At 38.0% G+C, this 21,684-nt stretch overlaps 8 protein-coding genes across 8 annotated transcripts; 5 read left to right on the top strand and 3 right to left on the bottom strand. All coding sequences in view use genetic code 12, as the record gives it.

Annotated features, from left to right (window-relative positions):
* Positions 1-338: 338 nt before the first annotated feature.
* On the bottom strand, positions 339-2,114 carry LEU4 (2-isopropylmalate synthase; the record flags this gene model as incomplete). Its single annotated transcript, XM_051816816.1, has 1 exon — positions 339-2,114. The coding sequence occupies one exon, from the start codon at positions 2,112-2,114 to the stop codon at positions 339-341; it is 1,776 nt and encodes a 591-aa protein (XP_051669837.1).
* A 443-nt stretch (positions 2,115-2,557) lies between these two features.
* On the top strand, positions 2,558-4,027 carry CANMA_004529 (uncharacterized protein; the record flags this gene model as incomplete). Its single annotated transcript, XM_051816815.1, has 1 exon — positions 2,558-4,027. One exon carries the CDS (start codon positions 2,558-2,560, stop codon positions 4,025-4,027), a length of 1,470 nt encoding a protein of 489 aa, XP_051669836.1.
* A 1,431-nt stretch (positions 4,028-5,458) lies between these two features.
* RIM8 (Rim8p) lies at positions 5,459-8,023 on the top strand (the record flags this gene model as incomplete). Its single annotated transcript, XM_051816814.1, has 1 exon — positions 5,459-8,023. The coding sequence occupies one exon, from the start codon at positions 5,459-5,461 to the stop codon at positions 8,021-8,023; it is 2,565 nt and encodes an 854-aa protein (XP_051669835.1).
* A 429-nt stretch (positions 8,024-8,452) lies between these two features.
* On the bottom strand, positions 8,453-12,004 carry KEL1 (Kel1p; the record flags this gene model as incomplete). The annotated part of the gene is made up of 1 exon (XM_051816813.1): positions 8,453-12,004. One exon carries the CDS (start codon positions 12,002-12,004, stop codon positions 8,453-8,455), a length of 3,552 nt encoding a protein of 1,183 aa, XP_051669834.1.
* A 2,378-nt stretch (positions 12,005-14,382) lies between these two features.
* VPS53 (Vps53p) lies at positions 14,383-16,746 on the top strand (the record flags this gene model as incomplete). The annotated part of the gene is made up of 1 exon (XM_051816812.1): positions 14,383-16,746. One exon carries the CDS (start codon positions 14,383-14,385, stop codon positions 16,744-16,746), a length of 2,364 nt encoding a protein of 787 aa, XP_051669833.1.
* A 269-nt stretch (positions 16,747-17,015) lies between these two features.
* Positions 17,016-17,744, top strand: TRP1 (phosphoribosylanthranilate isomerase; the record flags this gene model as incomplete). The annotated part of the gene is made up of 1 exon (XM_051816811.1): positions 17,016-17,744. The coding sequence occupies one exon, from the start codon at positions 17,016-17,018 to the stop codon at positions 17,742-17,744; it is 729 nt and encodes a 242-aa protein (XP_051669832.1).
* Positions 17,745-17,799: 55 nt separating this feature from the next.
* CCT8 (chaperonin-containing T-complex subunit) lies at positions 17,800-19,437 on the bottom strand (the record flags this gene model as incomplete). The annotated part of the gene is made up of 1 exon (XM_051816810.1): positions 17,800-19,437. One exon carries the CDS (start codon positions 19,435-19,437, stop codon positions 17,800-17,802), a length of 1,638 nt encoding a protein of 545 aa, XP_051669831.1.
* Positions 19,438-19,832: 395 nt separating this feature from the next.
* On the top strand, positions 19,833-20,582 carry CANMA_004523 (cardiolipin synthase; the record flags this gene model as incomplete). The annotated part of the gene is made up of 1 exon (XM_051816809.1): positions 19,833-20,582. The coding sequence occupies one exon, from the start codon at positions 19,833-19,835 to the stop codon at positions 20,580-20,582; it is 750 nt and encodes a 249-aa protein (XP_051669830.1).
* Positions 20,583-21,684: the final 1,102 nt, after the last annotated feature.

Below are 21,684 nucleotides of genomic sequence, written 5' to 3'. Positions count from 1 at the left end.
TTTGTCTCGTGCGAAAAGCAAAATTATGGTACGGGAAGAAGGCGAAATGAGGTCGAGAATAAGCCCAGAGCTGGGCCGCACAACTTTTTCTCTTCGCACTTATTATATTTTTTTTCTGATGCAGGACAATAATTTTCCTTTCTAGTGAGATTCACGTGCAGAACAATATAGGGCTAAGCCCTAACATACACTGGAAATCTTTCTTTCGATAAGAGATAAGAATGGTCTTACCAAATAGGACTTCCAATGTCCATCTTGGTAGACACCACAACTTTCCTCTATACGATAAATATAGCTTATTCATTTCTCTCCGATTTAACCTATAAATTCTAGCTATATCAGTTTTGAATTTGAATTTTACCTTCATTAACCAATGAATTGACCACACTTAAAATAGCATCCATTGAAGCTTGACTGACATCATGATTAATTCCACATCCCCATCTAGTAATCTTCTCATTAGCATCATTTAAATAACTTAATTGAACATAAGTAGCTGCTTTCGAAGCTGACCCAGTGCCCAAGGAATGCTCTTGGTAAGTGACAACTTCAAATAATGTACCAAACTTTTTACCAATACCATCGATAAAGGAAGAGATTGGTCCATTACCTTCACCTCTGATGGTCACCTCTTGTCCATTCTTGCCATTGTGCAATTGTGCATACATCTCTCTATTGTCGTTCTTGCTCTTGGTAATTTCAAAATCAACAATTGTCAATGGCGATTGCACAAGGTACTCCTTGTTGAACACATCAACAATTTCATTGATTTGTAACTCACGGCCCAATTTATCAGCTTTTGTTTGAACAATCGATGAAAATACAACTTGCATCTGTCTAGGTAAATCCAATCCCAATGATCGTAAAATAACCCATGCACTTCCACCTTTACCTGATTGCGAATTAACTCTAATCACAGCTTCATAAGTCCGGCCAATATCTTTGGGGTCCAATGGTAAATAAGGAACAGCCCATTTATCATCATTACGTTTATAGCTGAACCCCTTCTTTATCGCATCTTGATGCGATCCACTAAATGCACAAACAACAAGTGATCCACTATATGGTGCTCTTTCAGGGACTTTAATTTTGTTGCAACGCTCACTAACATCAATCAAGCTTTGCAAATCGGAAAAGTCCAAATTGGGGGAAATCCCTTGCGTGTACAAGTTTAAAGCAACCGTGATCAAATCAACATTTCCCGTACGTTCACCATTACCAAAGATGCACCCCTCAACACGATCGGCACCAGCTAATAAACCCAATTCAGTAGCAGCAACACCACATCCACGATCGTTATGACAATGCACGGAAACGACAATTTTCTCACGTTCAGAAATGTGTTTACAAAAGTATTCAATTTGATCAGCATATACATTTGGACCAGCAACTTCAACCGTGGCTGGTAAATTAAAAATCATGGGGTGTTCGACACTTGGCTGCCATTCTTGTTTCACCGCCTCACAAATGGCAACGGCAAATTCAACTGGAGTATCGGAAAAACATTCAGGAGAAAATTCCAAATTCCATTCAGTTTCACTCATGTTTGGGTCATCTTTAGTTAAACTTTTCACCAATTTGGTTGTTTCCACCGCTTTAGCAATTGCGTCTTCTTGCGACATGCCAAATACAACTTCACGGAAAACATCCGAGGTTGCTAAATAAATATGAATAATGGCTTTTTTAGCGCCCTTGACCGATTCAACCGTTCTTCTAACCAATGGTTCTCTCGATTGGGTCAAGACTTGAATAGCGACATCTTCAGGTGCATTCTCGACTGCATACCTAGTGAAATCGAAATCAGTTTGCGAAGCCAGTGGGAAACTAACTTCAATTTCTTTAAACCCAGTATCGATTAATTTATGGAAATATTCCTTCTTTTCCAGTATGGACATAGGATCAGGCAAAGATTGATTGCCGTCACGCAAATCAGTTGATAACCACCTAGGCGCTTTTGTAACTACCTTACTAGGCCATTCACGATTGTCTAGTTTGATTTGTTTTGGTGGTGGGTACTTGATAGATGGTGTTTTTAGCATGTTTTTATACTGTAGCTTCACCGGCGGGATACGCGATGCGGCTCTAGAAAAGAGCTTAAACTGTTGAAACATCATCTCTTTTGGGTATGATATTGTGTTAGTGGGTGTAGATGAATACAGTGGAAGAAGAAATAGTTAGGGTTTGGCGTTGAATAGTGAATTTTAATGGCAATGTTACGACTCTTATGTACTGTTGAAAAATGTGAAAAATTTACGGCGTAGTACAAAACTGCATAACCCCTCTTTTATCACAGCGATACCGGGGCTAAAAAGAAACAGAAGAAAATCATTTAATTCCTAAAAATGTAGACTTCCTTATTAGGAAGTAAGTTGAATCTTATAATCACACGAGAATTCAGTCTTCTTTTGTTTTTTTCTCGTCTCTTCTCTTTTTTTTTTCTTCCTCACCTCATCTCTCTCCATCACCATCTCACAATATTTTTTATTTTTTTTTTCACCTGATTGACTACTCTTTTTAGGCTTTATACAATAAAAAGAATACATCATATATATTTACAATGGCTAAGTCAGTTAAAGATAAGAAGGTGGATAAGAAAGTTGCTAGCAAAAAAGATGCTAAACCATCCAAAAGTGACAAGAAGGTAGAGAAGAAGAAGAGCAAGAAGGAGGAAAGCTCATCTGAAGAAGAGGAAGATGATGACAGTTCATCAAGTTCAAGCTCAGATTCAGATTCAGATTCAGATTCAGACTCAAGCTCAAGCTCAAGCTCATCATCATCTAGTTCAAGTGAATCCTCAAGTGACGAATCTTCATCAGATGAAGAGGAAGAAGTTAAAGAGGAAATCAAAATCACTAAAAAGGAGAAGAGATCCGATTCAAGCTCTTCCTCCTCCTCATCTTCATCATCATCTGATAGCTCAGACAGCGAAGAAGAAGAAGTAAAAGAGGAAATCAAGGTAACCAAAAAAGAAAAGAGATCTGATTCTAGCTCATCCTCCAGCTCAGACAGTGAAGAGGAAGAAGAAGAAGATGTTAAAGAGAAAGTTGAAATCAAGAAAGTTTCATCATCAAGCTCTTCAAGCCTGAGTTCAGAATCCGATTCTGATTCAGACAGTTCTAGCTCTAGCTCATCATCATCTGATTCTGATTCAAGCTCCGATTCCGATTCCGACTCTGATTCAGAAGAAGAAGAAGTAAAGGAGACACCAAAGAAGCGTAAGATTGAAGAGGTTGAATCAACAACTACTCCAGAAATCAAAAAAGCCAAGTCTGAATCATCATCTACAACCGATGAAGAGCCAGCCACTATTTTTGCCGGTAGATTATCATGGAACATTGACGATGAGTGGTTAAAGAGAGAATTTGAACATCTTGACGGTGTTATTGGAGCTAGAGTAATTATGGAAAAAGCTACCGGAAAATCGAGAGGTTATGGATATGTTGACTTTTCCTCCAAATCAGCTGCTGAAAAGGCCATTACTGAAATGCAAGGTAAAGAAATTGATGGCAGACCAATCAATTTGGATATGTCAACAGGTAAACCTCATGCATCAAAGTCCAACAATGACCGTGCCAGACAATTTGGTGACCAACAATCACCACCATCAGATACTTTATTCATTGGTAACTTGTCATTCAACGCCAATAGAGATAATTTATTTGAAGTCTTTGGTGAATATGGTAATGTCATTTCATGCAGATTACCAACTCATCCTGATACTCAACAACCTAAAGGATTCGGATACGTGCAATTTTCCACTGTTGATGAAGCTAAGGCTGCTTTGGAAGCTTTGAATGGTGAATACTTGGAGGGAAGACCATGCAGGTTAGATTACTCAGCACCAAGAGATAACAACAATAGCGGTGGTGGATTCGGTGGTGGTCGCGGTGGCCGCGGTGGATTTGGTGGTGGTCGTGGCGGTGGCCGTGGTGGATTTGGTGGTAGAGAAAGATCAGCTACACCAAGTGGAACACCAAGAAAATCGGCAGCAACCGAATTCAAGGGAACAAAGAAAACTTTTGATTAGAATGGGATAAGCTCCAGGGGAGTTGTAGTGAAGTGGTTGTGAATAGATGGATATATACACATAACATTTTGTACACTAGTAATTAAAGCATTATTAATTTTGAGAGACACGTTGTCGATGTGGAGATTATACATTATTACTCAGTATAGAGGTGTAATCTAATATCACTTCTCTTGTTGTGTAGCCCCATCTGGCACCCTGTGGTCTCAATGTTTCTATTTTATTTTTATTTTATCTCGGCAGAGGTTGCAAAAATGGGAACAAGAAATTATTTATGCTGTATAATTTCTTGGGCGTGCTAAAAAAAGGGCTTGTACAATAAGTGAAGAAAAAGCTGACTGATAGACAAGCTGGTTTGATGAGTGAAGAGTTACATGATGTGTTCAGTGAAAGATAGACCCAGTCCTTTGCACAAAAGCTGAAGCAAGAGAAATTGGCGAATTAAGAGGAAAAGCTACAAGAAAATGAGGATGCAGAGATAAAAGGAATAATTTCAAAGTGTATGCATATACTTATTGCTGCAAATTGAAGTCGAGTTAAAAGAATCAACTGGGGTAAAATCCAAAAGTTTAATATGCAGATAATTGGTATCTAACGTTTAATAAACCAATCGATTGATATTTTTATTGATGGTTGTCACTTCTAGCGTAACTCAATAAAATGCCTTCCTCAAATTCAACTATTTTCATTTAAAGAGTAATGAGTCTAAAGTGATGATTTGTACAAGATACATACACAAATGAATAATGTGTGATCTTATCTGATTACGCATAAGCGAATAAAAATATACTGTCGCAAAATTAAAAATTTAGACATTGGGTTGAAAATAAGACACTAAAAATTGTTTTTCCGTTTTTGTCTCTCTCTCTATGCACAGAGAGTGGGGGATCCCTTTACAAACTTTCACAAACACAAACAATATCTATTCAGCAGTAGTCAGCATTCAAGGTAGAAGACGTAAAATGAAACCTCTTTGGCAACTGCATCTACAGCTATTGTCAAATTTGTAATTTAGTTCGTTTAACTCTATTGACACTTTTCTTTCTCTCTCTCTCCCTCCCATTTCTCAGCCTCTAACAAAAAATAAATCACCAAAATTTCAGACAGCAAAAAAAAAAACGCAACAACGACAATCTGACGACACAGTTAGCCAACACATATAACCCTTTAACTAGACAGAACATTAGATTTATAGAGTACACACCTTACCCCTACCCCATTTTAGATAAACCAGACACTTGTAACATTACCAAAGCACTTTTACACGCCTTTATATATACATTTTTGTTTTGCATATGCAAAGTAACCACGGATAATTTATCATCAACGAGACACAACAAACCGAGAGAGAGAGAGAGAGAGAGAGACATAAAAAAATAAAAAAGTGACACAGCCAAGGCCTAGTGAATTTCCCCAGAGACCTCACAGACAATGAGAAGAGCTGTATCGAAGATACTACCTTCTCCGAGTGGTAGTAACTCTACTTCTACGTCAAAACTTGGTGCTTCATCATTTGCTTCAACGTTCAAGTTGGACTTTCATGCTGTTGATGAATTCTATGTACAATTGGATAACCCTCACAAGACTTGGTTGCCTGGAGATGAAGTGTCGGGACAGATTGTATTGATATCGAAACGGAACTTGGCAAATATAGTGATCACTTTATCGTTGATTGGATTTATCAAAATTAATGCTTCTTCACATTCCAAACTTCGGCCGCTTAAACATACACTATTTGATCACACCATAAAGATATACGGTGGTAATGACAATATAGGTGGTGGTGGCAGTGGTAGTGGTAGTGACAACAATAATAATGAAGAATTCACTAACGGGCTCAACAAGGGAGAACATGTATTTCCATTTATTGTTAAACTACCGAACAAAAAAGTATTCACATCAATTGATTTCGGCAAGGGGTCAATAAACTACTCGCTAAAGGCCTCATTAGGTAACGCATCATCATTTACGACCGACTTGTCTAATAATCTACCCACTTCATCCAATGAGCTATCGTCAGGGAAAAAGAAGTCACTGCATAACCCTTCCTATTCGTCGGAAAAATTGATAAGCCTAATAAACCCTATAGATGTATCAACACTCCCACGACCTAAGCCAAAACGACTAATATTGAAAGACCCTAGAGGAAACTTGACCAAAGACAAAAAGCTACTGCGTACACAGTCATCAACATCAACTATAAATACCGTGCACACTTTTGGTACCGTATCATCCAACAACCTGGAACAAAACTCCATTGGTGAACAATCGTCTCAAGCAAACTCGGCTGAGCTTGGACAACATCACGATAGACTGACGCTAAGCTTCAATAAACCACCATCCACGATTAAAGTAATATTGGATGTACCACAACGAGGATATCTACGGGGAGAATCAATACCAGTGAAATTGACAGTACACCATTTGAAGAAAATCCAGGACCTCAATGGAATAATTATAACATTTGTTCGGGTTTGTCGACTAGATAATGGCCCTGATGGAGTAGTGGAGAGTTTTAGAAAAGATTTGCAACAAACAGTCTTGCCATTATATGTTGACCCAGTAACTTTGAATTCCGAAGTGAAAACGTCATTAAGAGTACCTCCAGATGCGTTCCCTACAATCACTGGGTGTCCCTTGGTATCTTTCCAGTATTTTATTGAAGTCCTCATCAATCTATCTGGGCGATCAGTAAATGTTGATCCTGACCTTGTGGCTGATCGACATCTGCCCGATACCAACAACAATATTCAACAGCCGCAACTGAAGACAGCAACTTCAATTGAAAGTTTCCAGTTCAACTTCAATTCTACCATACAAAACCAAAAAGACCGTTCTACATTTATCAACACTGATCGGTTCAAGCGATCAAAAAAGTTTTTACAATTGACCACTGAAATATGCATCGGAACTCATCGACTGCAACCAAGCGATGAAGAAGTGCAAACTCTTTCATCACCCGAGCACATGGCTAATTTATCCCAACGTTCGTCGTCACCATTGTCCAATTCTAATTTGTCACCGGCATTGTTCAATACCACTTCATCAAGTCATCCTTCACCACAAATTCAAACTGCATCAAGCAATTCGCCATCTTTTTTTAACCATACTCCAATTCCTTCATCAGCACCAGGAGGTGCACAAGCAGTTGCTGTTTCTAATGCAAACTCAACTAGTGGCTCAGCATCGTCAGCACCATCGGCAACAACAAATTCACCTCAACGATACCCATTTATAAATTCAATACCCGAATCAAGTGAATTGAATCATTTCCAAACTCCACCATACTCAAGCAATGCCGATGATGCTCATGCTGTCGGAGACGCACCTCTTTACAATGAAGATCACACGACAATTCTGAGTGAGTTTATGCAAAACTTACACGAGAATTCAGGCTTAACTGAAAAGGAAAGAATGCAGCAACATGAAAGTAGTTTGTTGCCTTCAGCGCCACCAGATTTGGACCAAGATGATGATAATGATAATGATGGGAACGAGGCAGAAATTGAAAATGAAGAGCAGCAGACACAAAGTAATTCGGAAGAACGCCAAACCCAAGTACCTACTCATCAACGTCAACAATATCAAGTTGTCAATCCTGGAGAAAGTAACAATCAAGTACCACCACAACCTCGACACGATCATAATGAACAGCCCCAGATCAATTTTTTCACCTATCATCAACCAGCGCCACCACAATCACAGATTTCCCAAAGCAACACCACCAACAACAGAAGCGTCACAAATAACAATAGCAATAATAGCGGTGATGGTTTGCATGACGATCACTTTGGGTTATCGCGCAATGCGTCGAATTCATTAGCCAACCAGTTATTCAATGACGAAGTACTTGATCATGTGCCGGGGTATCTGGATGCTGAGCATGATCGATTGCTTTCACAAGCACTGGATGCACCGCTGCAACAACAACAACAACAACAAACGCGCCAGATACAGCAGAGTCAACAAACACCAGAATCACGACCCGGTGAATAAGTGTAGCATCACTACCAAAATTGTAGAACATTACGTTGAAAATTTGAACAATGTATATTGTATTTATATCAGACTTTTAATGAGAACAGACAGACTACATCTAGATAATCTTCGATAAGAGTCCCTTTGAAAACCAAATAACTTCTCCTTCTTTTCTTTTTTTCTTTTCAATATTAAACTATAAAATTATACAAATTCGAAAAATCATCCATTAAGGAAATGTGTGTGTATGTGTGTGTGGGTGGGTTTTGGGGGTATACAAAAACAACAAAGTATATAAATATATCAAATCATCGTCTCAATTTTATTAGAAAAGGCACCCCATTTTCATACAGTGCTATATGAGATACACGTATGTGGATATGTCTTGGGGAGCAGGTTTCCTCTTTCTTCTGGATCAACAGCAATAACATCAGTAATGTTTCTTCCTCAATTGTTTTGAGCCAAGTACAATTGTTTCTGCAATGCCGTGACGTTATCTTTCAATTGATCTCTTTCTTGTTTGATAATGTACAAATCGGCTTCTAAATCCTTAATCTTCATATTGAAATGAGCATTGCTAATAACACCTTCATCGTCCTCAACATCATTAACAGACTCATGAGCATCAGCAAATGCATCATCAAGCACTGGTGTAGATGATCCACCCGATTTCTTGAAATGTGCCGATTTGAACATCTTCAATTCATTATTCTCTTTAATCAACTTATCCACAAAGTTACGTTGATTATTCAATTCTTCTTGATTCAACTTCAAGGCTTTCGATGTGTTATTGACCGATTGCAATGATTCACGATAATTGTCTTCCAAGTTCTTCAAATTGGCTATACGTGCTTGCAATTCTTGACGCAAGGTCGAAATCTCATTATTACTAACTTCGTCATTTTGCTTACTAATGCGCAACAAATCATCAACTTGTTGTTGTAACTTGGCTACTACTGGGTTATTATCAGGCGTAGCCAGTGGTGACACTTCACGGGCTGATGGTTGTTTGATGTTCCATAAATTGACCAAGTTTTCCAATTGCGTCGAAATGTCTCTTCTCGTTCTTGCCGAACTTAAAATTGATCGGTTATCACCAGCTACGGAGCCGCCAGTAAATGATGTATCTGCTTCATCATCACCAACTTCAATTTCATCATCGTTATGAATAGCCTTGTAATTTTCAAATTCCAAGCTCAAATTATCAAATCTCGATCTCCAATCATTAATTTCCTTATGTAAACCTTCCTGATCCTTAACTTGGTTACTCAATTTATCAATTTGTTCTTCTTGAACTTTAATAACTTTTTGGAACTTGGCCAATTCGCCGATTTGATTATTCATAAATGGTTCAAATTCGGTAAATTGATCGTGCAACTTACGATTCTCCTGCCCTAAATAAAGCAATTTATTGTTCAATTCCAACCTTTCCAACTTGTAACGACTCAATTCAGACAAGTTGGTTGTCGTTTGTGGTTGCTCGGGATCCCATGCGCTTGGATCAAGACTCAGCTTCAACTCATTAATCATGGCATCTTTATCATTGAGTTGACGAGTATAGACATCAGTGTCATTTTTGTGCGATGATTGCAATTGAGCATTTTGTTGCTGGAGTGAATCAATCTTTTCAGTGGCGGTTTGCAATTGCTGATTAGTTGATGACTTGACTTGGTCCAATTCGTTTCTCAACTCTTCAATGATTTGATTCAATCTTCTGTCATTTGAGGAAGAAGATGTGGTGGCGCGAATGTTTCTGTTGGTGGTAATTGGCTCGACCACATCATCCTTCTCCTCATTGTGTTCGTCATCATAGACATAGCTCCTGCCGTGACTATAGGATGATGTCTCATGATCACTAGTAATATCAGGATAGTGCGATGTCAGACCATATGATTTATCTGCCACACTTGATCTCCTATTTCTTGATCTTTCGTCAATTGTGTCATCATCGTCATCTTCTGGTTCACCTAAGGTTCTCTTCAAGACTGAGGCGTGCCCAGCAGACTTTCCGGCAGCACCAGCTGCGGCAAATGCAGCAGCTACACCGGCACCAGAAACACCATTTGTGACAACGTCTTCATTTTCATGGTTGAATTTAGGATCAAGAGATCTTCTCTTCAAGTATACTGCTTCGGCATCATCGTCATCATCGTCATCATCATCAGTAGTTGTAGTAGTAGCATCCTCCACTCCGTGATGATGTGCTTTGTCCAAGTGTCCATTATTCACCGGCTCACCAATTTGTGGTTCATTAGTTTCACGATCAATAGCATCATATGGATTCAAGTGGTGTTCATCTTCTGGGTCAACTTGTGAAATAGTTCCTGAAGGAGTTTCAACATCAACAAAGTCGGCATGACGGGACATTGTGTTTGTAGATAACCCTCTATTCAAGTTTGAACGATCTGGCGGTGGTGGTGAAGCACGCGGAGTGGCATAATCTTCAGGGCCAGCTGATGTAGTTCTAGAATGGCGGTCAAATCCATCAGTGGAAGAAGCAGCAGCAGCAGCGGAAGCTGAAGCGGCAGCTTTTCTTGGTTTTCTTGCTCTTTCAACAGGCTCAGAAATGAACTGGTCGACAATGCTGACGTCTAACTCATAAACCATGGTTCCAACTTCAGCACCATCAAAAGCCTCATAGGTGTCAAAATTTTGGGGGTCGGCTACAATATAATCGTTCTTGTCCCCACCCATAATGATCAACTTGTTGAATTTAGGCAAATAAGTCATTGAGTGTCCACATCTTGGACCAGGTCCATTCTCTTCGGCACTTTCCAATAATTTGTACCACGTGAATGTTTTCAAGTCCAATACATAAAGACTACTGTAGATGACACCGCTAAAGTCATTACCACCGTAGATGTACAATCTGTCATCAACAACACAAGCTGAATGTTCATTGACTGGCAATGGTGTAGTACCGCTGGTTTGAATTTGTTGCCACCTTTCTTCTTTAGCATCAAATTCCCATAAATCATTCGACACTTTTTCGTTATTGTAAACACCACCAAAGACGTAGATTTTTTCCTTGTATACCGACATTGAGTGGTTGGTTAATGGCGGAGGTTTGAAATTGTTTAAAGCATCAACAACTTTCCAACTAGCTTTTGATGATTTAAATGAGTTCAACTCAAAATAATACATATCATTAAACACATCATTTTCCAATTGGCCTCCAAACAAGTAAAGCCTTGACGAGTTGCCAACCGCGACAACTCCGATTGTATGGCCATACCTACCATTTGGCTTGTTCTTGATATGACTAGGGATGGTGTACTTGTGATTATTGATATTAAACAAATAAAAGTTGTTGTCAGGAAACCCATTTTCATCTGTTTCAACAGTGTCTCCACCATAAATGATAAAGGCATTACCACACAAAACAGACGAATGGCCAACTCTTGCTGGTGGGTTGTTGTTATTGCTGACCTCGATATTTTCTGCCGAATAATTCAAAACTTCCCCCTCATGACTTTCATGAGGAATAATTCTCCAAGTATCACCAAAAACAGAACCATCCTTCAATCCACCCATAATAAACACTTCATTTTTATCGCTCGATATAGCAGAAGCTGCATGCCTGTACCTTGGGAAAGGTGAATCGAAAATCTTGAATCTATTCCAGGGGTTGCTTACATTTAAATGTGGTGGAGCACGAGATTTGTAAGGAACTGTTGATGGATCGGTGGTAATGCCAAATGGCTCCAGGGTATAACTATGATGATCTTGTGCCAGTGGCATGGCTCCTCCTGTTGCTGTACTTCCGTGGCGTTGTTGTGAGTATGAGTGGTGATCGTTACTATTCAAGTCGTCTGCACCAAAAGTGTGGTATCCTTTGTCTTGTAGTGGTGAACGAGGGGGCGAATTGGGCGCTTGAAATGATGCTGATGATTTCGAAGTACGGCTGCTTCTGACTTTTTCTTTTCTAGGAGAATTCTTGGTTGAGGAAGTGGTGGAATTAGCAGTACTATTCTTTCTTCCAAATCTGAATCTTTTCATTTGGGATTAGCTAGCACAAGTAGGGAGGGCGTGATTCAATTAATATATATATATATATATATATATATGTAAAGATTCTGCTCTTGTGTATGTTGTTGATTTGAATGTAATTGTACAAAGTTATTGAACAAAACTTTCCTTTTGGGCGTTTAATAATAGAAACAAGAAGAATGAAAAAGTTCAAAAGAATTTTTGGGGAAATCTTCTAAATCAGGTAATTTGAATTTATTGATTCTGTGTTATAAAAACTCTTTTTTGTTTGCCCAAGGGGAATGTAATTGCAACTTTTAAGAAAGGGAAATGAAGATGTGTTGAGGTGTGGGGGTGAGTGGCAGTGTCTTGTTGATACGGTTTTCAAAAGGAAAGAAGAGCAAAGGGGGGACAATTTGCTAGTATTTTATATATCGGCATTTTGTACATTGTGTTTTGCATTGGTTGTTATTGTTGTGGGTCCCCAAATTGGAGAAAATGGATGTTCTACGACATTTATGTCAGACATTTTGCATTGTTTAATATGAGTCTATAACGACATTTTATTAACAAAAGTAGTAATTTTTATTTTAATTTTTATTTTAATTTTTACTTTTTAGTTTTGTGGCATGTGATTCTTTTGTTGTCATTTGTCAATTGCCAATTGTCAATTGCCATTTGTTATTATCATTCTCATTCTGGCATTCAATCCGTTTTATTTCCCTAATTGAGTTGTGAAGAGGTTACATTTACATTGTTTGAAGAAGTACCTCTGAGTTGTTTATATTCTTACTATTTTTGGTCCAACCTTTGAGTTGAAAACGAGGTAGCTAATTCATTGCGCTTGACGTGAAGTCCAAAAGAGGCAATTTCAGGGGAATTCTTCTTTCTTTTTTTTTTTTCTTCTTTCTCTCTTGCTTTTAATCTTTCAATACAATTGACTCGTTCAAAGTGTGGGAAAGCTTAATTTGCAATCAAATCAGAACTACTTTCAGTAGTATTGTTAGCGGACCTGCTTGTTAAATGTTTTCGTTCACGTTGTCTTTGGTTACCTCGTCTCGTCTTTGAAGACGCTCATATGTCGGTCGATTGATTCTCCCCCGCCCCCACTGAAAGCTTACTTCTTCAAGATGTACTCACCACAGAGCCGGGGCATATTACCGAGGGTGCAGGCCAATTCAACTACAAAGGTTTATACAACTGTTTTGCACCTTTTTCTTCATTGGAAATTGCGTTTTGTGTCGTTGTACTTTCTGTGAAGGTCTTTCCTAACTGGGTAATTTCTTAAACTTTATACGAAACATATTACACAAAATGAAACCAAACAGATCTGAACAACAATCAACTAGTATATGCAATTGGCAAAGTAATACTGAGGTTCAAGTGCGACATAAGGAAGGGCTGCAAAACGAAGGTTATTGATGTACAAGTTAGTGTCATTGCAGCTAGTACAATGGTTGTAACAAACTACACAATTGAAAAACTGAAACCTATTAAGCGAGTTCTCGCAATTTTGAAGTTAGATAACAGTCGCTAGTGTTTACTGATGTTGAGTACTCATGAGTGCTCAACATGCTGCTTTAAATCACTAGCTCTCAATCGATTTAGCTCTAGTCTAGTCTAGTCTAGTCTCAAAGGGTATCTTCTCAATGCTATGCTGAGCACTGCGTTGTGAAAAATAAATGTCGCAAATAATCGCAAATTGTCGTCTAAACTTTACATGACGCACACAAAATAGCAAATGCATAAACAGGAGAAATTACCATTTTAGGAAAGTGCAATTCTTCCACATCATTTAATGATTGTCGGGCAATCTCATTGAATCAACGCAATATAACGTTTTAATGCTTAGAGAAGTAGACCCATCGGTAAGTCACAAAAAGTTGAGTTATGTGTAGCTGCTATCAATGTCACCTTACCCCCAGTATTGTCTAGTCTTGTTTAATTATTGTAGATAATTTGCTTCATAACCATTGCAAATCGAGGAGAATATAAAATGTCGAAAATTTACAGAGGTCACACGATCTAGCTCTTATGCTGCGGGAAATACGCATAGTAGAACCTCACCTCTGAGTGAATTGTAGTGGAGGCGCAAGGAAAGTTGGAAAATAGATTACCCCACTATACCCCTCTTCAATGCGGATAGCGAGGAAGAAAATTTCTGTTTTGGTTCTTTCCGTTACAGTGTCGCATTATCCATGTCGAGAAATATTTGCGTCACTAGTGACATATTTTCTTTGCCTCTGTTTTTTTTTCAGATTTTTTCAATTTTGCGACAATGAGTTTCAAACCAACAAAAGTGTAAACCAAAAGTTTCAATCAAAAGACTCTGTATATTATTGCAACCACTCGGTGCATCACTACCAATAAGGATCAGTCTAACTCCCTTTTTTGTTTTTTGATTGACAATGGACGTGTACGATTACAACCCAGTGACCCACATTAATGATATCTTTGACACGCCCGAGACTTTAAACCACTTGCCTCAAGCTTTATCCCATATACATCAATACAAACTACAACTAAATCACGAGATTGATACCTTGAAATCACAGTATGACTCAAGCACAGAGGTAGAAGGCGATATACGCAAGCTAGTCACTAATATTAGAGAAGTCAAAGATAATGCAACAGCAACAAAGTCGACAATTGGATCCATGACAAGCTCGATTCAAAAGCTCGATTCCTGTAAGAAGAACCTTGTCTTATCAATGACGGTGTTTAAGCGGTTACAAATGTTGGTTAATGTAAATAATGGCTTAAAGGATATACTTGCATCGCGTAATTATGAGGAAATATATCAAAGGTTGGGAGTAATGAAGGAACTACTACAATTTTTCCAACCATATAAATCAATTGATTTGATTAATGAGATAAATCTAATGACGATATTCACGCAGAATAAACTTGTTGACGATATCTTTTTAGATTTTGAAGAATTTTTGAAGCGTGATGGGGGAGGTGGAGCTAACTTGAAACTGGAACAGAATTTATTGTATGGAGCAATGACATTGGAAATGATTGATGAGAAAAACAAGACCAAATTGCTCAACTGGTTTCACAATTTACAACTACGAGATTTGAAAAATATATTCAGTCAGTCTGATGAAGCCGGGTCAATTGAGAATTTGGGTAGGAGGTTTATTTATTTCAACAAAATATTAGATCAAGTGAAACAATATGCCATTTTCCCTCAAGACTGGAATGTCACGATGGACATCATTGATGAGTTTTGTAAAATCACCGAACAAGATTTGTCAAGTACTTTGCAGAATAAGAAAATTGACTCTGCAACGTTGCTCGACAATTTGACCAAGACTATTGAATTTGAAAAGAAATTAAACTCTGATTTCCCTCGAGACGTTGAATTCAATATATCATCAGTATTTGAACCTTATTTATCGATCTGGGTACAAGAACAAGACAAGACGTTGAGTGCCAAATTTTTAGAATTCACAGCTACATCACAACTACCACCGGAATTGGCGAAAGACATCACAGCAAACATCCCCAATATCGCCATTACATCGACTGACTTATTTAAAATCTATCATAAGCTCTTATCGCAAATTTTAAAACTAAGTAATGGGGAAATAGTGTTGAGTTTGGCGCGGTTGTTTAATAAGTACTTGTTTGAATATCTCAATAGAATATTAATACCCATGCTTCCTCGCAACGATGATGATATTGCTGGGGTGGATGCAATCAAGTACCTTACACTATTGCTCAATACCGGTGATTATATGGTGGGAAACATTGATGAATTGAATGAAAAATTAGAACTTGTTGTTTTGGAAGAGTTGAAAGATCGATTACCATCATTAAACAGCGACGTGTTTCTTCAACTTGTCAATAAGAGCATTTCCGCCCTCTTGGTGAAATTGACTAATGACTACAAACCGTGTTGGCGCGAATTTTTCAATATCAATTGGCAAGAATTAGATTCAGTGAATGATGTATCATCGTACATGATTGATATTAAAAATATCACCAATGATAATTTAAAATTGATTCTTCCGTTGATCATTAGAGAAAGCTATGTGCGTAATTTCAATGATAAATTGGTGGAGTTGCTAGTGACGACAATTGCCAACAATTTGAAATTTATTAAACCATTAACGACAAATGGATTGGAACAACTATTACTTGACGTTATCTCGCTCAAGGATATATGTTTGAATTTCCCGCATTTGGCCGAAAAAGAAACGACTAAATCCTATACCAAATTCGTTAATAATCATTTCCATGAATTGGAATCAATATTGAAGATTTTGATGGTTCCGCAAAATATGCCAGTGGAAAACTTTATTGAGTCATATTTTGAATTAATTGGTGGTAGATCAATTGCTAATTTCACCAAGATTTTAAACTTGGCCAAAATTGATAAATCAAGACAGTACAAGTATGTTGAGAATTATAAACTACAATTATCCATTGACAATGATGATGAAGCGAATGAATCTTCTGCCGCAGTCTCCTCCTCTCATCAAATTAATCACTTGTTGACGAACTTAGAAGACGATATGGATAACTTATCAGCGTCATCGACGCCAGTGAGTGCCACTGCCCCTTCATTAAGTGGTGGACGTACCAATCAAAATAGTGGGAAATTATCATCACCCGATATTAAATCACCCAAATTACTACCAAGAATGAACCAGTTTGAGAAAAATATCAGAGAGTTGGCCTTGACGGGTGAGACGCATGTAAGCAAGTTTAATGAAAACTTTAGAAGTAATTTTGGTAAATTTTTTAGAAAAGAGGAACGGTGAAGGGGAGGATATATATATATATATATATATGTTGATGCAGTCAAAGTGGCCATATGGGAGAGCGACTTCCCTTGTCTGCCTAGCTTCCCGTATATGTACTTATATTATTAATTACACAACGTATCCTAAACGAGTAATTCTTCTTACCAAGGTTTGCACTTTTTAAATCTGCCTCCGCATTTTTCTGACTCAACTGAAAAATATTCGAAAAATTTTCCCCAAAAGGAAACCAATTCTATACCCAACTTCTCCTTATCTTCATTCACACGATGCAACTAGTCAAGATCTGTGGAGTCAAAACTCTTGAAGCAGCAGAAACTGCAATCCTCAACGGCACAGACCTAGTCGGATGCATCCTCGTACCCAACAAGAAGCGCACCATAGACATATCAACGGCAAAACAAATTGCCCAATTTGTCAAACGTGGTCGTCCACAATCGATAAAACAAATGCAGGCACAGCTACGCGATAACCGCCACAAGTTCCAATCTCCCATCGAGTATTTCGAGTTTGTACAGAAGTTGATTTTGGATAATGGGCCATTCTTAGTCGGAGTTTTCCAAAATCAATCACGGGAGGATGTTTTCAAATTGGCGAGAGAAATCGGATTAGATTTCATTCAGTTACATGGTGAAGAAACCAAACTCGATTTTGTTAATGATGATGAATTTGGGTTCATTTTGCGATATGTCGTGCCTCAAGACACGGAGCAGTTACGCGAAGATGGTGAAGAGTTGATGAAACGCGGGGTTTTGAGTTTACCATTGTTGGATTCGGCACAAGGTGGCGAAGGTAAAGTGATTGATTGGGATTATATTAGTGAGAACTTGTCATTTACGAGAGCACTTTTAGCTGGTGGGTTGAATCCTGATAATATTCGCGATACAAAAAAAGTCAGGAATATTATAGGATATGATGTTAGTGGCGGTGTCGAAACGGATGGAGATAAAGATTTGACCAAGATTATCAGATTCATTGCTGGTGGAAAGAGTCTTTAGCAAGATAGAGGTATAATAATTTATATAAACACGACATGTAAGATTATATCCCTTCTCAATCATCCTGATCCCAATTACCGGGCCTTGGTTGTTGTGGCATAACTGGACCACCAGCTCTCTTAGCCATGATTATTTGATCAATCGACAAGATTGTATTTGTGGCCTCAACTGCCAAATCAATTGCTGACTTCTTGGTAGCCAATGCATCCAAGACTCCAGTAGCTTCAACTTCACCAGAATCAATATCCAATCCTAGTTTTAATCCATCTTTGTTATCATCAGCATGGGCAGCATATAATTTACTAATCACTTCAGTTGAATCAAACCCAGAAGTTTCGGCAAGAATTCGAGGTATAACTTCAAAAGCTTTAGCAAATGACTTTATAGCCAATTGGTTTAACCCGGGAGTAGTTTCACCATATTGAGTAATGCGTTTTGATAATTCAATTTCAACGGCACCGGCACCAGGCAATAGCCTGTTATCTTTAAGCAAACCTTTAATCGAGCTTACACCATCATCAATGGCTCTTTCAACATCGTCTAAACTGTTTTGCGTAGCGCCTCTTACAACAATAGTGGCTGTTCTTGAACTCGATTCATCTTGTCTGAAAATGGTTACTCTATCACCACCAATTTCCTTTGTCTCAATAACATCAATCTCACCCATTTCATCGGGTGTTGGTGCACCTAATCTTGGTAATGGAGTAGCTCCACATACTTGACAAATTCTTCTTAAATCAAATTTCGATGGAACACGTAAAACCAAAATACCATATTTGTTTAAATAATGTAAAGCCAATTCACCGACATTCGATCCAGCAACAACAACTTTGACACCGGAATCATTAATCTCTTTACACATTTGATCCAATTGCTGTTCTTCACCTTTAGTGAAATCAAGCATTTCTTGAGCATTATGCAACAACACCGTTCCTTTAGTCTCAGTAGTTGATATATCAATTGGACAAGTGAAGACAACGACTTTGGACTCCTTGATGTTTTTAACTGATCCCTCTGGTTCTCTTGGGAAAACCATACCTTTAACGACTTCCGACTGCGATAACGTTGAACCCATTATTTTGACAACTCTAATCCCATCGACATTGAAATTAGCCGGATTTTTAGGATTGACTACTGATTGTACTGCTTTAACCACCAACTTAGAAATTATGTCTTCAACACCGTATTGTTTTGCCGAAATAACCGGTTTTACTGCCTTGATCAAGTCAGTTTCAAATGATTCAACTTTATCAACCACCAACTTGTCCAATGTCTCCATAACAAACTTATTGGCCAAATTGAAACCTTGGATGATTTCCGAAACATTCAATCCCAACAACAACAATTTTTCAGCAACATTTAAAAATTCCCCTGCCAAGATGATGACAAGATTGGTATTATCACCCATTTCAAATTCTTGTTGTTTTGAAGCCATGATCAAGATCTTCACTACAGGGTGAACAATCTCCAACTCATTAATCATAGTGGCTGCATCATTGGTTATAAATTTTCTACCAAGCTTATTGACAATAATTTTGTTTCTCCCACTAGGACCCATTGATGTTTGTAAAATGGACGCGATTTCACGAACAGCTTCAACATTTCTGGTAATTGCTCCATCTTCATTCGAGTAAGAGGAGTATCCTTTCTTGAATAAGCCCGAGTTGGGTGCTTGTGGTAATTTTAATGACATGGTTTGGGGTGTGGTGTGAATCTAGTGATGGATGGTGGGTGATTCAATGTGGAAGCTTAAAGAAGAAGAAGAAGAAGAAAGAAAAAAAATTGCAATTTAGAGTTTTAACAAAAGATGATTAATATGCAGGTGTGTTATGCAAAAAGATTATACATTTGTTAGAAGTATATAACCTCACTAATGTAGATATACAACTCTACTATGTCATATTATTCTATTATAGAATGTGCCATTCACTAGTCTACCAAGATAGACAACCTACTTTTATGAATATGGCTACAGCACAATGCTGCCAATGCGTTCTATCCAGCTTTGCGATATGAAATTTTGCTGAAAAAAAAAACAACAAGCGAAAATCCCCCCCATTTGTTTGACTAGAGAAGATTACCCATCAAATGCTTGTTCATCTTTTAGCTAAAAGAAGCATAACTCCAAACCTATTCAAGTTACGTCCACCATGCTTACCAAAGGTTTTTCCTACCTTACCACTTAGGAGTCTCCGGTTCAATTCAACACAACCTAGCAAGACAATATCCAAGTCATTATTTGATCCATCAGTGTGGACGATACCAAATGTATTAACCTACACAAGAATTATCGCTACTCCTTTCATTGGGTACCACATCATTTATGGAAGTCCTATGACTGCCCTACTGTTGTTCACTTATTCCTGCGTAACAGATTTCATTGATGGATATATAGCGAGAAGATTCAATATGAAATCGGTAGTAGGGTCAATAGTGGACCCTTTGGCGGATAAATTCCTCATGACTGTATGTACATTATCATTAGCATATGTGCATTCAATTCCACCGTTACTCGCATCTATTATAATTGGGCGTGACATTATGCTTAGTTTCATGTCGTTTTATTACCGATATAAAAGCTTGACTCCACCCAAGACATTAAACAAGTTTGTCAGCATTGGCCAATACCCAACAATTAGTGTACATCCAAACTTTTTAGGCAAATTAAACACGGCATTACAGATGCTTTATATCGGAAGCTTGGTATATAGGCCACTATTGGAAAGTATTGTCAGTGACACTGCTTTTGAGGGGTTAGGATTGATTGTTGGTGCCACAACATTACTTAGTGGAGCCAATTATGTATTCAACAAGAATTCATGGAAATATGTGAAATGAATGGGTCGTTGCACATTATCAATAACGCTTTGAACACAGGCGATGAATGTTTGCGATGCAACAAAATTGAAATGAAAAAGAGGATGAATTTGCGTTTGTGATGGTGGACGTGTAGTTTCAAGGGGGTGATTTGGTGTGATGTTATTATATTCCTCACAGTTTTATTAGCAAAGGACAGCTTATCCAATAAGCTGTAGATGTTTGATAAACAAAATGGTATCAATTGGTGAATGGGACATTTTAATAAGAAATGATAAAAGTAAGATAGGTGGGTATTGTTTGATGTACCATCTATAATTTCCAAGCATTGGATAATGTTACTTTGAAGTGGTTTGCTGAGTTTGCGGTGTTTGAGTCGATTTAGAAATTTGCATATCAATTGATCATGGTATTTAGACGATCTATTGAATAAAAAGTATTTTATTATCTTCATGTAAGATGAGGTGCGGGTCCTTGTTAGGTTTCCCATTTGGTAACTGTAGTAATCAACACCAAACTCTTTTAGTAAATCCTTTATTCTGGGGTCAATTGAATCTTCAAGTCTGTTGATAATTGCTTGATAAAGTGTTAGTTAAATTGGCTAGATTGAGAGAGCATAGGTCTCAACTCACCATCTATGTCTTGTCCTGTTTTTCTTTTGATGCTGAGTATGACAAGTGCTAGCCCTATTGTCAAGTTTACCATTGGCAACACCTTTGGTTGCAAAAATTTTTCTTTCACAAAATTTCCCCGTCATTTAAAGAGGAGGTACTGGAGAAGGTATCAAGTGAATGAAAAAGCCAGCTCACTGTCATTCTATCATACTAGTAGAGGTTAATACAACTCTTGTAATTTACTTGATGTGCTTTGAAGCTCCTTATTTGAAGTGAACTTCGTAGTGGTAGGGCGTATTTAACTAACTGAAAACGGCAGCCAATGGCCATTTTCAATTGTAGGTTGGTAATGTATGATATGTACCACATAGAACATCACCATGGTGATCAAATTACACATGTAGTCAACCTTTAGCCTCTTGAACTCTACAATAGAACTGAACTCAACAGACTGACCAAGACCAAAGATTTGAAGATTTAACTCTTGATACATAGCAGTCCCCACCTTA

The sequence above is a fragment of the Candida margitis genome (assembly GCF_024628925.1).
Source record: "Candida margitis strain CBS 14175 chromosome Unknown scaffold21, whole genome shotgun sequence".
Classification (NCBI taxonomy): domain Eukaryota; kingdom Fungi; phylum Ascomycota; class Pichiomycetes; order Serinales; family Debaryomycetaceae; genus Lodderomyces; species Lodderomyces margitis.
The sequence above is the reverse complement of the archived record's forward strand: the minus strand, read 5'-3'. Positions and strand labels throughout refer to the sequence as shown.